Here is a 16,909-nt window from a genome sequence, read left to right as displayed (position 1 = left end):
GACAACAATTCCAGCAAATCGAATTAATAGATTTTTATTAGAATGAGATAAGGGACAGTACTTAACTTTGAGAAATTCACAATGGGATGCCGAAAGCAAAGGGTGCATGAAACATAAGCAGTCTCTTCACTATATACAACTCCAATAATACTGTTCATAAGTCACTGCTGTAGAACTCGTGGGCCATCTAGACTTCGACTGGAGCCACGACCAGGTGGTGCGGTGCTTATTATTCTCTTCTCCTAGATGCCTCTGCTGTCTTTGTATCATCCTAGAGAGGAGTCCATCACCATACTATTGGCTGACGTCGTCTCGCAGCCCTGTCTGCTGTAACATTCCTTGCTGACATGCCGCCGGTGCTTAATGTTATGCCAGAACAAACTGAATTACGATGAACTCATACTCGTGGGATTATGGAGACAGTGGGTCACTATGCAGTCTTGGTATTAACAAAAACAAAAAAAAAAAAACAAAAAAATCTTTCGAAAGCCAAGATCACATAAATAATTTTACTTTTTCTTATTTTCAACAACCTGTTTTGACAGACTTTGCTGTCATCTTCAGATCTTCAAAATTTTTCTTACAAACTGTGCTCATTGTGCCTTGGAACTTCATGTCAAGTTTCCGCAACAAGAGAAAATTCAATCTCACTCCAGTCCATGAGAACTGTCATCTCACATTGTATTGCTTGATTTGAAGAATTATGAACTACCAGATCAAAAGTTGTAGGTTTTCGATCAATATCCTAACTGATAGTGTTCTTTCGAAGTGTAATAGACGTATTTAAGAAAGGCATAGTTCCATTAACGCTCTGTTCAATGGTAAACTGAATGTTATCGTTCAAGCTATATGGCTGACTTTTTATTCAACAAGCAGAATTCTGGCTATGGTTGCCTTCATTTTAAAGTTACATGTTCAAAACTGTTTAGCATGGCAAAAAGGACTTTCTTCAAATTCTTGAACTTTAAGTAAAGTGTTGTGAAAGTGACAGTTACTATCTGGAGCACATGTTTCATTCAAATAGTTTGGTCTTTGGACCAACATTACACATTATGTTATTTTGTAAACCCAGTGAGGCACGGTCATTGTTGTATCAAGCACATATACTCCACTTGATGATGATAAGTAGCTAACAGTTTGATTGGGTGATGAAACATATAGACCTGTATTTATGTTATGTCAGGGACCTGAATTCAGACTCCCCCCCCCCCCCCCCCAAAAAAAAAAGTGTAAATATAACAGAAAGGAAGGTATCAGTAAGCTTTCTAATTTAGCCTGTGCTCCTAACACATCCATTCTTTTTGTGGTTGTGAACAACATGGACACAGGTATTCCTACGGATCAGGTACAGGATATAATTATAAGGACCTCAGAAGACACAGTGCAAGCCCCTTCCCCCCACTCCCAGAAGAAATATATCATGTTTTACAGCTGTTAAAGTTGGCATTAAGTTTCATTTATTTTAAATTTGTAGTGTGTGTGCGTCTGTGCCAAGACAGGGGTTAGCCATGGATTTCTCCACTTTCCTACTGTTTGACAAACTTGTTCATAACGAATTTCGAGCACTGTACCATGGAGGATCTAACTATATACTCCGACAAGATGGATTTATGATTCCGATACATAGGCGATATTATCTTATTGAATAGCAGCTCATGTAAAGATTGCAACAGACTTCTCCTTGAGCTAAATAGCTTGAATGATAACATCCAGTTCACTGTGAAACAGAACATTAATGGAACTCTGCTTGTCTTAGATCTGTTTATTATGCTTCAAGAGAACACTATTAGTTATATTATTTATAGAAAACCTACATCTTCAGGCATGGTAATTTATACTTCTTCAAACCATCCAATACAATGCAAAATGGCCCCATTCAGATCAACGCTACATAGTGTCCCCCAGAAGCCTGTGAGCATGAGTTCAGAGTAATTCAGTTCATGGTCCACAGCAACGGATATGGGACTGACTTTATTGTTGTTGTTGTTGTTGTTGTTGTTGTGGTCTTCAGTCCTGAGACTGGTTTGATGCAGCTCTCCATGCTACTTTATCCTGTGCAAGCTTCATCATCTCCCAGTACCTACTGCAATCTACATCCTTCTGAATCTGCTTAGTGTATTCATCTCTTGGTTTCCCTCTACGATGTTACCCTCCACACTGCCCTCCAATACTAAATTGGTGATCCCTTGATGCCTCAGAACATGTCCTACCAACCGATCCCTTCTTCTGGTCAAGTTGTGCCACAAACTTCTCTTCTCCGCAATCCTATTCAGTACTTCCTCATTAATTATGTGATCTACCCATCTAATCTTCAACATTCTTCTGTAGCACCACATTTAGAATGCTTCTATTCTCTTCTTGTCCAAACTATTTATCATCCATGTTTCACTTCCATACAAATACTTTCAGAAATGACTTCCTGACACTTAAATCTATACTCGATGTTAACAAATTTCTCTTCTTCAGAAACGATTTCCTTGCCAGAGCCAGTCTACATTTTATATCCTCTCTACATCGACCATCATCAGTTATTTTGCTCCCCAAATAGCAAAACTCTTTTACTACTTTAAGTGTTTCATTTCCTAATCTAAGTCCCTTAGCATCACCCAACTTAATTCGACTACTTTCCATTATCCTCGTTTTGCTTTTGTTGATGTTCATTTCATATCCTCCTTTCAAGACACTGTCCATTCCATTCAACTGCTCTTCCAAGTCCTTTGCTGTCTCTGACAGAATTACAATGTCATCGGCGAACCTTCGAGTTTTTATTTCTTCTCCGTGGATTTTAATACCTACTCTGAATTTTTCTTTTGTTTCCTTTACTGCTTGCTCAATATACAGATTGAATAACATCGGGGAGAGGCTACAACTCTGTCTTACTCCCTTCCCAACCACTGCTTCCCTTTCATGACCCTCAACTTTATTACCCTTTATTACTAACATTAATAGGAGTGTTTTATAGAACAATAGTGGGAAGTGTAATCCTTCTGGGGTCCGAAGATTGCTTGAGAGTTCCATTACCCTTGCCCCCATGCACAACAAGTCCCTTAATGGCTAGGTTTTTTCATAGAATACTGTACTACAGTAATGTTTCCAAAAGAAGAGTTCTAAAAATATAGTTTCAGACTACTTCATTCCTAGAAATAATGACCAGAGGTTCAGACCCAAGGAAGAGTCAAGTTTAAAAAAAGCTGTAAATCTCCTGGAGTATATTGCAATACATGTGATGGGTTTAGTTCAAGGTACATTCGTAAAACCAGTAGATGTTTTGAGATATCTTTTAAGGAGCATATTAACAACACAGGCTCAAAACCAGCCTTAAATGCCTACTGACAGGAAACTGAGCATTCAGGTATGGCTCTCCCCTCTTATCTCAAATAACTACATCAAGAAGACAAGGGTAATACACTTAATATTCTGGAAGAATTGGAAATTGTCACTCATTGAAAAAAAATTCCAATGAAACACTTAATGCACAGATGGATTTACACCATAGAAACATTTTGTATAATTTTGGTTGTTTAAATAAATAATGTATTGAATCCTAGTAGCATATTCTTTACACATTGCCTTTAGATGTCAGTATATTCATCCCCTCACTTGATGTAAATTGTTCAGCCACTTTCCATTCTTGTTGGTACACATGACTTGGTCCTTCTGTAACTTTGTACATGCACCATTTCCTGCAGTTAAGCACAGTTTGATGCCACATTACCTCCCTGAGGAGTCTATGGATAAGGTACACGTTCAGCGTTGCTTCTTACTTTATGGTTCTTACTTGAAGTTAGACTACATTTATTTGATTTGTTTATTCGGATGTTCTTATGGCACTTACGCTTTTTCCGAGTTCTTCTGATTTCTGTAGTTGACAAGATATGCTCTTGTTTTTTAGGTTGCTTTTGGGGCCCAGTCATTTCATCTTCAGTCACTCCTTTACCGTTAGTTACTTACATTTACTGCTTTGACGACCAATGATAGGACTTTGCTGAAACTGATTTTCTGTATGTTATAGTTATTTAAAAGGTAATGTAAGTATAACACTCTTAGTGGGCTTATGTGATTATGATCACTTATTTTTTTATGGCAAAGCATTGTTAGAATTCATGAGTAGAAAACATATCAACTTCTGAATTGCTGTTCATTATTCTTGCCACTGAAAGTTGCACAATTGTAGTAACACTTAGCGTAGACCGGGACTGTGTCCTAGGCATGCCCGATGTTAACTGACTGTGCACTGCTCGTGCTGCCTGGGTTGTTGTTGTTCCGCCGGCAGAGGTTGCGTGCCCTCTTGTGGACGGGACTTTACTTGCGGCAACTACTGTCCGTGACGCGCTGTGCTGATGTGCGCCTCCTGCAATCTTTCTGGTAGGTACTGCACTCCTCCTCCTTCGGCAGGGTGGAGCCACTGTGATCCACTGCGTCAGAAGGTGGAGCATCGTGCAGTAGCGATGACCTCCACATCCATTGGAAGGCTGGAGCTGAGGGGATCTGCCAACCCTCAAGCCGGAACTTTTGAATACGGTTGGAAGTGACCCACACGAAGAGGCCCCCGTCATCCCACCACCGGAGCCCGGGACAGAACGGGCGACAAGCCATCAAACTCCGGATCCCGGCCCACCTCGGGAGGGGCAAGACCCAGTGGCGGGGACGATGGGGAAGGGACGACCAAAGGTGAACCAGCCTCCAGAGAAACCGGGCCTGCGAGGGGGGCCGGCTCCCACTGGGCCACTGGGGCATCGCTGACAATGGTGATGCCAGTGCTGGAGCTACTGGAGGCCGCCAAGGCTGAGAACCATCGCAGTGGGCGGAGTCACAGGTGGGAGGGGCGGTAGCGTCCCATGAGAAAAGAACAGGGGTGCCGGCAATGGGGGAACCGGCACCAGAGGGGGGGGGGGGGGGGGGGGGAGGCGGCATACGTGGACGTAGCTGATTTTGGTGACGACGTACCTCCCAGCCCCCCCACATGCAAGGTATAGAGCCTGCGGCCATTGCAGCACAGGACCACCGCCGGTATCCAACGTAGATTGCGACCAAACCCACATACAAAGAAGACCGACATACCCGGTGGAAAGCCGGGTACCCCGTTTTGCGAAGACTGGCAAGGACCAGGCCGGAGGAGGTGCAGCAGAGTCCTAGGTTGGCGCCCCTGGAGGAGCTCTGCGGGGCTGCGTTCTCCCATCGGTGTGGTCCGGTATGCCATCAGGAAAAACGTCAACGCCCCTCCGCAGGAAATTCATGCGCATACATTTTCATTTGCATCTAAAATGTGCATACCATCTGCTCGGCTTCCCCATTCGATTGTGGATGAAAGGAGGGAGAGCGAACGTGCCGAATGCCGAAGCACGTACAAAAATCCTGGAAGGTCTGCGAAGTAAACTTAGGTCCATTGTCCGATACCAGGGTGACTGGCAGACCCTCCACAGAAAAAATTTTTGTTAGTGCCTGGATTGCAACTTCCGAAGTGGTTGAGGAGCAGCGAATCACATATGGGAATCGGGAATAAGCATCAATGACAATGAGCCAAAAGCCATTGAGAAAGGGGCTCGCAAAATCTATGTGAACACGTTCCCATGCCTGGGTTGCAAATGGTCATGATGAGAACGCTGACCTGCAAGACGCCTGTTGGCTCGCACACTTTGAACAGGCGGCCACCAAGTGCTCAATTTCTCTGTCAATACCAGGCCAGTACACATGTCTGCGAGCCAAGGTTTTAGTACGGGAAACACCCCAGTGCCCCTCATGTAATAATGTGAGGACCTCCCTTCGCAAACTTGCAGGAACAACCATGCGAGGAGCTGTATCATTGACTGAGAGGCGGTCTCTTACAACAAAATAATTACGAAGAGTGTCCGAGGCCCGGCCAGAGGGTCGGGACGACCACCCCTGCTCAAAGAGGCGAACCGGGCCAGCTGCCATTTCCCTGGCGACTCTAGAACTAGTGATCGGGAAGCCATCAACCGCTTGGTGGGACGCCAAATCCAAATGAAAACACATAAGCTCCTCCCGATCAAACTTAGGATCCGGGCCCACCAGAAGACGGGAAAGAGCGTTGGGATTGGTGTGCTGTCCGGTAGGGCGAAAATGAATGTCATAAGGGTACTTATGGAGGAACAAGGCCCAGTGCTGCAGTCTGTGGGCCACCCTATCCAGAATCTGAGAGGCGGGGCCAAATAACGATATTAATGACTTGTGGGCAGTGATTAACTGAAACTTCGTGCCATACAAGAAAGGGTGAATCTTGGTAACAGTGTAGACAATGGCCAAAGCCTCTTTTTCCACCTGGGAGTAATGGGCCTGCGCGGGATTAAGAGTTTTAGATGCAAATGCCAGTGGTTGCTTGGAACCATCTGTGTTGCAATGGGCCAGGACCACCCCCATCCCATACTGCGAAGCATCTTAGCGAGGACCAACGACTTATGGGGGTCAAAAGTAGCCATACAAGGTGCTGACGTGAGGAGGCCCTTCAACGAGGTGAACACTCGCTCGCATGCAGGCGACCAATCAAAAGGAACACCCTTGCGCAGAAGGCAGTACAGGGGGTGGGCTATGGTGGAAGCCCTGGGAATGAACCAGTGGTAATAGGCTATCTTGCCTAAAAAAGCTTGTAACTCTGTCAGCGATACCTTGGACCAAACTTCCTAGTGGCTGGACGCCGTGCCGAGAGATTGTGTAACCCACATACTCAATGGACGGTTGGAAGATGTTTGACTGACGCAGGTTGCAACGCAAGTCCACAGACCTGAATTTGAGAAAGAGGGTGTGAAGGTTGTGCAAGTGTTCCTTCGTGCTGCAGCCTGTGACAATTGTGTCGTCCAGGTAATTAATACAATGAGGGATTGTCGACGTGACGTGCTCAAGATAACGCTGGAATATTGCCAGGGCACTGGATATTCCGAAGGCCAAATGCTGGTATTGGTAAAGGCCAAACGGGGTGTTGACGACCGCCAGCCGTTTGGAGTCCTCATCAAGTGGTATCTGATGATAATCCTCCGAAAGATCGATTTTCAAAAAATATTGGCCTCTCGCCACGGCGGAGAACAATTCATCAGCACGAGGCGAAGGATAGGTGTCCACCACCAATTGGAAATTAATGGTGGCCTAGAAATCACCACAAAGACGCAATTTTCCTGAGGGCTTCCTGACAATAATGAGGGGCAAAGCCCACTTACTAGAAGAAATGGGAAGAATGACCTCTAGGGCTGTCAGCCAGTCTAGCTCTTCCTCTGCCGGAGGGCGGAGAGCCAAGGGGATCTGCCTCGCGCATAGAAAACTCGGGCGAGACGATGCCTTCAACGTTAAGTGAGCTTCAAAGTCTGAAACACGCCCCAGTCCCTCCTCAAAGATATTTGGAAAGTCTGAGATCAAAGATTCCAATGATTGATAGGAAACGTCTTCGGAGACCAACTGTATGGTGTCAGCGATATAAAAAGCAAAAGCTTGAAAGATATCCAGGCCAAAACGGTTAGCGGAGCTCGCATCACTGACAACAATAAAAGTAATAGGCCGAGTGACTGATTTGTAAGTCACGTCGGGAGTGAATTGACCCAGTAGGGGAATGAACTGTTAACCATAACTGCGTAGACACCGGTACACTGGCGCCAACGGAGGCGATCCAAGGTCGGAATAAGTTTGTGCATTCAACAACGAAACTGCCGCGTCCGTATCTACTTGCAGTTGTAACCGGTGCGACCGAACCGACACCTCGATAAAGAGTTTGCATGCCGATGCGTCAGGAGCCTGGCCCGATGAAACTTCCTGAATGTCAACATCCATGTCCTCTGTACCTGCTTCCTTTGATTCCTTTGACGCTGAGCGGCAAACTTTAGCAATGTGACCTTTTTTATGAAATTTGAGACAAATGCTGGGGGGGCACTCTGACCAATCATGATGTATAGAGCACGATGCACAGGACAGCAACAGGGGCCGGCGGCCGGAATTCCGTTTACGTGCCATGCGGGAGCAGCCGTAACGGTCAGATTGTACCACTCGCACATCATCCACTCCCGGACACAGTGGACACAGACGCGCCGCCCTGAACCGCCGCGACGTCACACCATACTTCCAGCTGTTGACATGTAGCGTGAGAGACTTCATACGATTGAGCAATGGACAGGACTTCCTCATGGGAAGGGTCTTATAACTGCAGGGCCCGTTGCCGGACCTCCCTATCAGGGGCCGAACGAACAATGACGTCGTGTACCATAATGTGGGCATACGACTCTCGTGATTGCTCCGTGAAAAAAGGACACTTGCGACTAAGACCGTGCAGGGTAGCGGCCCATGCCCTGTAAGACTGGTGGGGCTGTTTCTTGCATTGATAGAACTCGACCCTAGTCACCACAAGACGCATCCGGCGGCGATAATATGAAGACAGCAATGAACACAATGCGTCAAAAGACAAAGACGAGGGTTCCTGCAACGGCGCTAGCTGCCGCAAAACTTGATACAGCGAGGGAGATATCCAAGACAAGAAGAGAGCATGACATACCTCCGCATCGACAACATGAAACGCCTGGAAATGCTGCCGAAGGCGATGTTCATATGCGTCCCAATCCTCCGCCATCTCGTCATATGGGGAAAAGGGAGGAGGGAACGGCACTGGAGCAGACTGTGTGGAGAGCAACACCGGAAGCACTTGTTTCATGGTGGCCATGAGCTCCGTCTGCTGCTCAACCAAAACCCGCACTAAATCCTCCATGCTGTGGATAAACTGTGAAACTGGAACAACGGCGCAACAAGTGAAAGAATGACCCTACTCGTCGCCAATTGTGTAGTAACACTGTTCACGTTTTATGTCGCACTTCACTTACTGTAGATCGGGACTGTGTCTAGGCATACCCGATGTTAACTGACTGGGCACGGCCCGTGCTGCCTGGGTTGTTGTTGTTCCGCCGGGAGAGGTCGCGTGCCCTCTGGTGGACGGGACTTTACTTGCGGCAACTACTGTCCATGACGCGCTGTGCTGATGTGCGCCTTCCGCAATCTTTCTGGTTGCTACTGCAATTGTCTTGTTTCTTGAAGACCTGAGCTTTGTGAACAAATATTGAAATTTGTGTTGCTGACATTAAGGAGGAGAATAGAGAAAGATCACTTACATTTAAATTACTATGAGCCAAATTGTTACAGATAAGTAATTGAAACAACTCAACAGTTATTCAAGCTACTAAAACTATACTTCCATGCAAATTCCACATGTACAGTCTTCTCCTTTTTGGCTAGAAATGATTAAGACAACTACAACAAGTTCTTGCATATTACAGACAGTGCACATTGTCAGTTGTGTTAGTGGAACTAATCTCAATATGAACATATTGATCTGAGTGTTAAACACACTTTGTCTTTGCCAGTAGTTTTAATTATAAAATGTATTTTTACATTGATAATCCACAATCCTCACTTAAGATAACTTGGTGGCAGACCAGGGCAAAGAAGTAGGAACAAAATATATCTCTTTTAATATCTTTTTCTCTTATTTTTCATCTCTAAACTATTGGGATTTCATCTTGATTTTCTAGCAATATGATGACTAATTAACTATCTGCAGGTTGTAATGACTTTTAATTCATTTCTGAAAAATTAAATGTAACTCAGTATCTGCAGGTCCAATGCTTCTATCATCTGTGTGACACTGACCTATTAAAAGTTTATAATATACCTAGTCACATGCAGGCTGCAGATCTAAAAGGACATATGAAATTGTATGCTTCACCTGTGCAGCTGGCAGTACTCATAAAAATTCTTAGTTCTCAGATGTGTGTATAATTCAGTTTGATTTCTGAGAACAGTTTTGACTTCCCGATGCTCTCAGTCTGTGTGCAACCCTTTAATTCAGTTTCAGTGCATCTTTAATTCAAGTTGTGAAACTGAGAATACCGATTTGTGTAAAAATATCTGTGGAAAATTGTCTGAGCTTTCTTTGCTTACAAAGCGATGTAATTAATGGAACTAAGGAAATTGAAAATCCACTCCAAATCATAAAATTTCTTGGTCACAGGTCTTGAGTAGCAATTAGAGTATGTTAGATTTTTTGCAGTCCCAGTTAGGTCATAGGTCCCATTGGATTAGAGGAGGGTGTGGAAGGAAATCGGCCATGTTGTTCCAAAGAAACCATCCGGCATTTGGCTGGATTGATTTAGGGAAATCAAAGAAAACCTAAATCTAGATGGCTGGGCGTGTGTTTGAACTATCATGCCCCCGAATGCTAGTCCAGTATGCTAGCCATTGTGCCACCTTGCTCCATGTTACCAGGTTGCCGTCAGGCCGAACAGAAGCATTAGCATATTTTAATTATTTCCCATGCTGAATAAATATATACCTTTGCTTCCTTTACAGCTTTGAATTTGAAGTAATAAATGTTTCCGCAATTTCAGGAAGTCCACAAAATTCATGCCAATGGGTAGGAAAGAATTGCGTCAGGACACATGGTGGACCAAGCTGCAGGCGATGTATTAATCGATATATGTACCAAAATTTATAGAAATCAGGGAACTGTGTGAACTGTGTTTCAGTTGTTATTTTTCCTCAATCCCACACATTTTGTACAATGTACAATGGGTGGTCAGTAAGTAAAACACCACATTTATTTTCTTGGGCAATTTCGGTGGAAAAAATGCAGAATTTCTGGTGTGACATCATGGAATACTCCCGCTTCAGCCCGTACAATTTGAGGAAATTATGGAAGGTGGTGGTGCTATAGGTAGCCTTTAAAATGGCATCTGTAATAGAGGTGCATTCCAAGCAGACAGCTGTCATTGAATTTCTTTTGGCGGAAAACCAGAGCTGTGCACGTACTCATAGGCACCTGCAGAACGACACATGACACCAACTCCTTATAATGTGCCAGGCATATAAATTCTTATGAACAATCTCCATTAATCCAAGTGAAGTGGTGCAGTGATTAGTGCACTGCAACTCACATTCAGGATAAAGACAGGTCAAATCCACACCCACCTATTCAAATTTAGGTTTCTGTGATTTCCCTAAACTGTTCAAGGCAAACGCCCAGGTGGAGTAGTTCCTTTGAAAAGGGCACGGCCAGTTTCTTTCCCCATCCTTCTATAATCCAAGGTTGTGTTCCATCCCCAATGACGTCATTGTCGATGGGACGTTCCTTCCTTACTTTTAGTTTGTTCAACAATTGCACATTAATTTCCAATGAACAGCAAAGTAATTTTGGGTATACATGACTGCAGACCTTGTGCTGCTGTCTGGCTGGACCAAATTCTACTCTTATCTAGGGATGGAATCGACTGCTACCTTGAATACTGATGATACTCAAATGTGTTATAGAACTACTTAATTCCAAGCGGAGTGTACTCCGACATATGTCTTCAAAACAATTTTATATTGCATCTCATACCAGCAACACAGTATATGCTAATATACTGACTTAGGAGAACCTTGGCTGCTGCTTGCCTTGTAATGATCACATCCTCAGTATCTGATTATCTAAAATATTTATGGTTTATTGTAGAAGTTACCTTGATCTTGAGGGCCAGGAGCAGACAAGACATACTTGATGTATGAAATTCTTCATTTTCTCTTATTTGTAAGTCCACTCCAAGCCATTCAGAGCATGTATCCAGCAGAGGAACCAGTCCAGTCTATCTAGCACAGCCTCATTTGTTTGCAACATCTAGTGAACATGATTATGTTCAGCTGGATATCATAATATTGTCACATTTCATCCTGGATATTCCACTGTTCTAAAAGAAGACATATCATGTATTTCATGTAGCGATTTGACAGTAGTTAAGATTACCATTGTATTTTTCTGATTTGGGATGAAATTTTTGTTGATTCACTTCCATTTGATTTTCACAGTGCCTGGCCGCTTGTATGAAGTAAAAGAGTATTATCTGGAGCATATACTAAAACAGTAAGATTTTCATTTTTAATAACCACAAGAAAATCCAACTCAGCTCTACATTCTACTTTTATAAACATGTTCATAATTTTTCAGGACAAAATACATGACTAAAAAAATGATGCAAAGTAAGAAAGAGCTTGAGAAAAAAAAGGACCAGAGTATGAAGTTGGAAAAATGGACAAAATCTGCTATGGATCCTACACTGAAGGAACAAATTAATAAGAGTGAGAGGAGAGCCATTCTTGCTCCAATCCTTGGACAACAGACAGAGGTAAATTAATTGTAGTGTCAGGGCAATTGGAGTTTATATAGAGCACTAAGTTAGCTTCAAGATAGTTTAGCCATCAAAAACCATGTGTGTTGAATTCAACAAATTTTGAATTACTTATATTTATCACAAACTAAAATGTGACGTACCAGTAAGTAGTTATATTAAGTCATTGTTCATTTAACTAATGTTTTTATATTTGATATCAAATAGCCACTCCCAGAAAAGACTGAATTAGAAAAATGGTTAATCGAAGAGATGGATCGCTGTATTTTGGAAGCTTGGCTGTATGGCACAGAGGATTCATTCACACAGCTTCTCCACTTAATGCTATCTGAAAACGTCTCAGTAGATTATCAGGTGAGGGACATTTAAATTGTGCATACATGTTACAGCTAGGGCTCATGATAGTATTCTTTTGGGTTAGCCCTTACTAAAAAACTTATAGACAGTGTGAATATTCTGTAAAAGTGTTTTAGGAAGTGTTGTATGATTTATAGAATACATTGCAGAAGTTTTTATGAAAACAAAAGTGTGTTTTAAAATGAGAAATTAGACAAAAACCTCACAGCTCGACGATTTTACTCTTTAACGCCTCAAGCCAGGAACATGAGCTTATGGCTGCATACCATGTTCACCTTCGCTGGCAGTATCCCAATCACATACTCTCCAGTTGTAATCTTGCTGGTAAAACTGATATCACTCTACCATCTGTTTAAGGCAATCAACACTGCTTCATATGCCACGTGTAGGAACATTTGTGCTGATGTACTGTTAACGTCTTTACTGGAAGCAAGTCGGAAGAAATGGGGCTGTATAAACTGTCCTAGTTTAAAGAAAAAATATGCGATGCTACATGAAAATATTTAGAAGCCTACTAAACATTTCAGTGCACAAAGCATTTACTGTTTATCAAGCCATTTCAACGTCAGAGGAAATTACACAGACAAGTCTGCGAATCATAACCTAACTGCTGGAAACTCATGGAAAGAGACTGTTTGGTAAACTTTGTTTCAAATATTACTTCAATGTGTACAATATTGAAAGTTTATTTTAAATGAATATGTTTGTGTTAGATATGAAAGGCCTTTTGTTAATAATTTCTGAAAATTTCAATTATATTTCTACAGATAATTCCATAACTAGAGCAAGTAAAACACTTCATACCTGTACCGGTGATCTAGCTAAACTACTTACAGTGGGATAGGCACAAGCACAAAAACTGTAGGCTTGAAGTGCTAATTTTAATGGTAAACTGGAGGTGTCTAGTATGGTAATGTAGCCACAATCCATGTATGTTGCTTTCAGATACACAAGGAACATAAAGTTAAACAAAACTAACATGTGACTATTGTGACACATGAAGATGTTCCATAATCTGTTACGTCATACAATATTAAAACGTATGAGTAAATGAATCTTACTAAAATCACAATGAAATGCCAATACTTACTTTCCTGGGCTGTGACTCCCAGTACTGCCAATACATACATCTAAAATTGTGAGGGATAATTTTCCTGATACCTGATTTCCTGCACTTTTCGATATATAAGTAATTTGTGGTGTTATTATAAGCGTCAGTTTACAGATCCACATAACTGGAGTTCGATACCTGTTCGTCATAGGGTTTTTATCTACAAGGTGTACAACTTTGCTTCCACTGTTTGTCGATAGGTGGCAACAGTGGTAAGTAGCGGTCACAATAACAGATCGCAGACTTCAGGCAGTTAGCTTGGACCTCGGTCAATATAATCTCATTCAAACAAAAGTTGATTTGTGTCTGAATCATAAAGTTGTTCTTGATTGAAAATGTCAGTTTATGAGCCTAATTCTCATCATTTGTGGGAGGTGTTACTGTTTTGTTTCAGTATGAAGAAAACAGTGGTTGAGTCTCATCAAATGCTCTCAACTATGTACGGTAAGGCTGCTATTAGTGAAAGAATGTATCATGACTGGTTTCAACACTTCAGAAACGGTAATTTTAACGTCGTAGATTGGCATAGTTCTGGAAGAGAGAACGTTTTCGAAGATGCAGAATTGGAGACATTGCTGAATGAAAATTCATGTCAAACTCAAGAAGAATTGGCATGATTAGTGGGAGTGACACAGAAAGGCACATCAAAATGCCTCAAGGCTATGGGCATGATTCAGAAAGAAGGAACTTGCGTCCCGTGTGAGCTGAAACCAAGAGACGTTGAACGGCGTTTGTGTGTTTTTGAACAGTTGCTTCAGAGGCAAAACCAGAAGAGATTTCTGTATCACATTGTGACCGGGGATTAAAAATGGTTTCATTACGATAACCCTAAATGCAAAAAATCATGGGGATATCCCAGCCATGCTACCACGTTGACAGCCAAACCAAATATTCATGGCTCCAAAATCATCCTTTGCATTTGGTGGGACTAGCTCAGCACTGTGTACTATGACGTGTCAAAACCAAGTGAAAAAAACACAGGTGCTCGTTATTGTACGCAATTAATGCTTTTGAGCAGAGTATTAAAAGACAAACGGCTGCAATACAGTGAGAGGCACCATAAAGTGATTTTGCAGCACGACAACTTTCGACCTCACGTTGCAAAATATGTCAAAACGTACTTGGAAACATTAAAATGGGAAGTCCTACCCCACTTGCCATATTCTCCAGACATTGTTCCCTCTGACTATCACCTGTTTAGATCAGTGGCACATGGCCTGGCTGAGCAAAACTTACGATCTCATGAGGAGGGTCACAAATTGGATTGATTTGTGGATCGCTTCAAAAGATAAACAATTTTTTTGACGCATGATTCATACACTACCACAAAGATGGAAGAAAGTAGTGGCCAGTGATGGAAAATACTTTGAATGATACATGTGTAACTAATTTGTTTCATTAAAGCCTCAAATGTTGGGGAAAAAATGGCAGAAGCAAAGCTGTACACCTTGTATAACTTTCACTTATTTCACCTCTGCAGTGTGAAATGTGCATCATAATTTTGAGTGTATGTTGAACTGTTGGTGCTCCTATAACTGACTGAAAAAGTCAGTTCAGAAGTTGAGGGAAGCCAGGGGTAAGTTACCTGCAATAAGACTATATCTCATAAAATACTGTGGCATTCATGTCAACCTTAACTTTGATGACAGCTTTAAAGGATTTACAGGTGCTAAGATAAAGGCCAAGTAATTCTAAAGCCAAATTGAAAAGACATACAAGATGGAAGAAATAATTTGAAAGTTAACACTTACCTCCAACAGATATTCAAATGAATAATGCACTTTTGATAACTGACTTCTCAAACATGGAAGCCAAGCTTTAAGAAACAACAAGGTGTTAATAGAGAAAATGTAGGTAAAGAAGGTGGCCAAAAGATTTGTGGTTTTCGTGTTCATAATTATTAAAAAATATAAATACATAAATGACAAAAATGTAATATGACAAAAAATAATACAGGAAAAGGTAGTAGACATTGGTGGAGAGAGAGAGAGAGAGAGAGAGAGAGAGAGAGAGAGAGAGAGAGAGAGAGGGCAGGGGGATCTATGATGAAAATAAAGAAACTCGGCATGAAGAGAATTAAGGTGAATTATTGTCACCGTTGGTTAGCTGTTGACTGTTGGCACCATTGGTTAGCTGTTGAATATTGTCACCATTGGTTAGCTGTTGGAAAAACAGTTCAAAATGTTGTAGTTCAGACCAATAGGGGTTAGGAGAGGGTCCACATGATGTGGGCTCAGGATATTCTGTGCTGAAAGTTTTCACTTCTAGGGAAATATGTACCATCTCTTTTTCTTTGTTTGTTAATGCGTGCCTGCTGTTTGGCTGCCAACAATTGTAAACTTGTTCAGTCTTGCTGGGGACATCCTGTATTGAAATTTCCCTCGACACAATTGTCTAGTTCTGCAGTGTGGTAGCAGATGTCACTAATGGAAGAGAAGCAGGCAAAGGCCAGCCCTTCACTTGTTCCTTCAGGAAGGTCACTTATACCTATATGAGCACCTGACTCATAATTTTTTGTGTCATGATGCAGTGCATCAAGTTATAATTAATTGTACAAACTTAATGTACAGCCTGGAAACAGTGAGTTATATGCGTAAGAAAAGACTGATAGAGAAATTCATTGGTAGTGCACATTGCTTATGGAAGGCAGGAATTTATTTATTTAGTCTTTCTTTCTTTCTTTCGACCCCCACCTCTCCCCCCCTCCCCCCCCCCCCCAAGAAGTTCAATGTTCCCCCAATCAATGTCTGTGAAATTTCTGCTTAATGCTAAACACTAGATCGCGTGTTGTTTTCAATCTCTTAATGAAGAATTATAATGTGTACTAAAATAATTATTGAGTCCAAGTACGACATGCAGGAAATTGAGTCAGACTGATACTGGCTTAAGGAAGGTAATGTTGACTAATGAGACTAAGAAACTACAGCAGTTATTCCTTAATAAGGACACTTTGAGCTTCTGTTTTGTCTACATTACTTGAAGAAGATTGATGTATTGTACCATGTCGGAACTGTGGAAATATCTATTTTTGTTTTGACATGTAAATATTTCATTTTAGTTGAAAAGGGGTTGACTTACACAGTAATGTTTCAGAGAAAGTGTTCATTTTCGATCATGTTTTAGCGAGTGTTGACGTTGATGAGTCACAAAAGCCAGATCATAATTATATTAACAATTTTGTTTATGCAGTTTAAAGATACAACCATTCTCTACTTACAGGCAAATTTTCATTTTTTACCGTTCAGTCATTTCCTTGTAATAACAACAGATGTAGGTATCCACATTTCGTCTAATGGTG

The 16,909-nt window shown here is 41.9% G+C and overlaps 1 protein-coding gene across 3 annotated transcripts in view; it reads left to right on the top strand.

Moving 5' to 3' along the window:
- Nucleotides 1–16,909, top strand: part of LOC126281316 (3'-5' RNA helicase YTHDC2-like) — a 261,983-nt gene that overhangs the window by 83,864 nt on the left and 161,210 nt on the right. For all 3 annotated transcript variants that reach the window (XM_049980161.1, XM_049980163.1, XM_049980164.1), the window contains exons 7-9: nucleotides 11,824–11,878; nucleotides 11,963–12,140; nucleotides 12,351–12,497. In XM_049980161.1, coding sequence (XP_049836118.1) covers nucleotides 11,824–11,878; nucleotides 11,963–12,140; nucleotides 12,351–12,497 — 380 coding nt within the window. The remainder of the gene's footprint in view (nucleotides 1–11,823; nucleotides 11,879–11,962; nucleotides 12,141–12,350; nucleotides 12,498–16,909) is intronic.

The sequence above is a fragment of the Schistocerca gregaria genome, chromosome 7 (assembly GCF_023897955.1).
Source record: "Schistocerca gregaria isolate iqSchGreg1 chromosome 7, iqSchGreg1.2, whole genome shotgun sequence".
In the NCBI taxonomy this organism is placed as follows: domain Eukaryota; kingdom Metazoa; phylum Arthropoda; class Insecta; order Orthoptera; family Acrididae; genus Schistocerca; species Schistocerca gregaria.
Note: the sequence above shows the minus strand (reverse complement) of the source record. Positions and strands in the feature narration are given on the sequence as shown.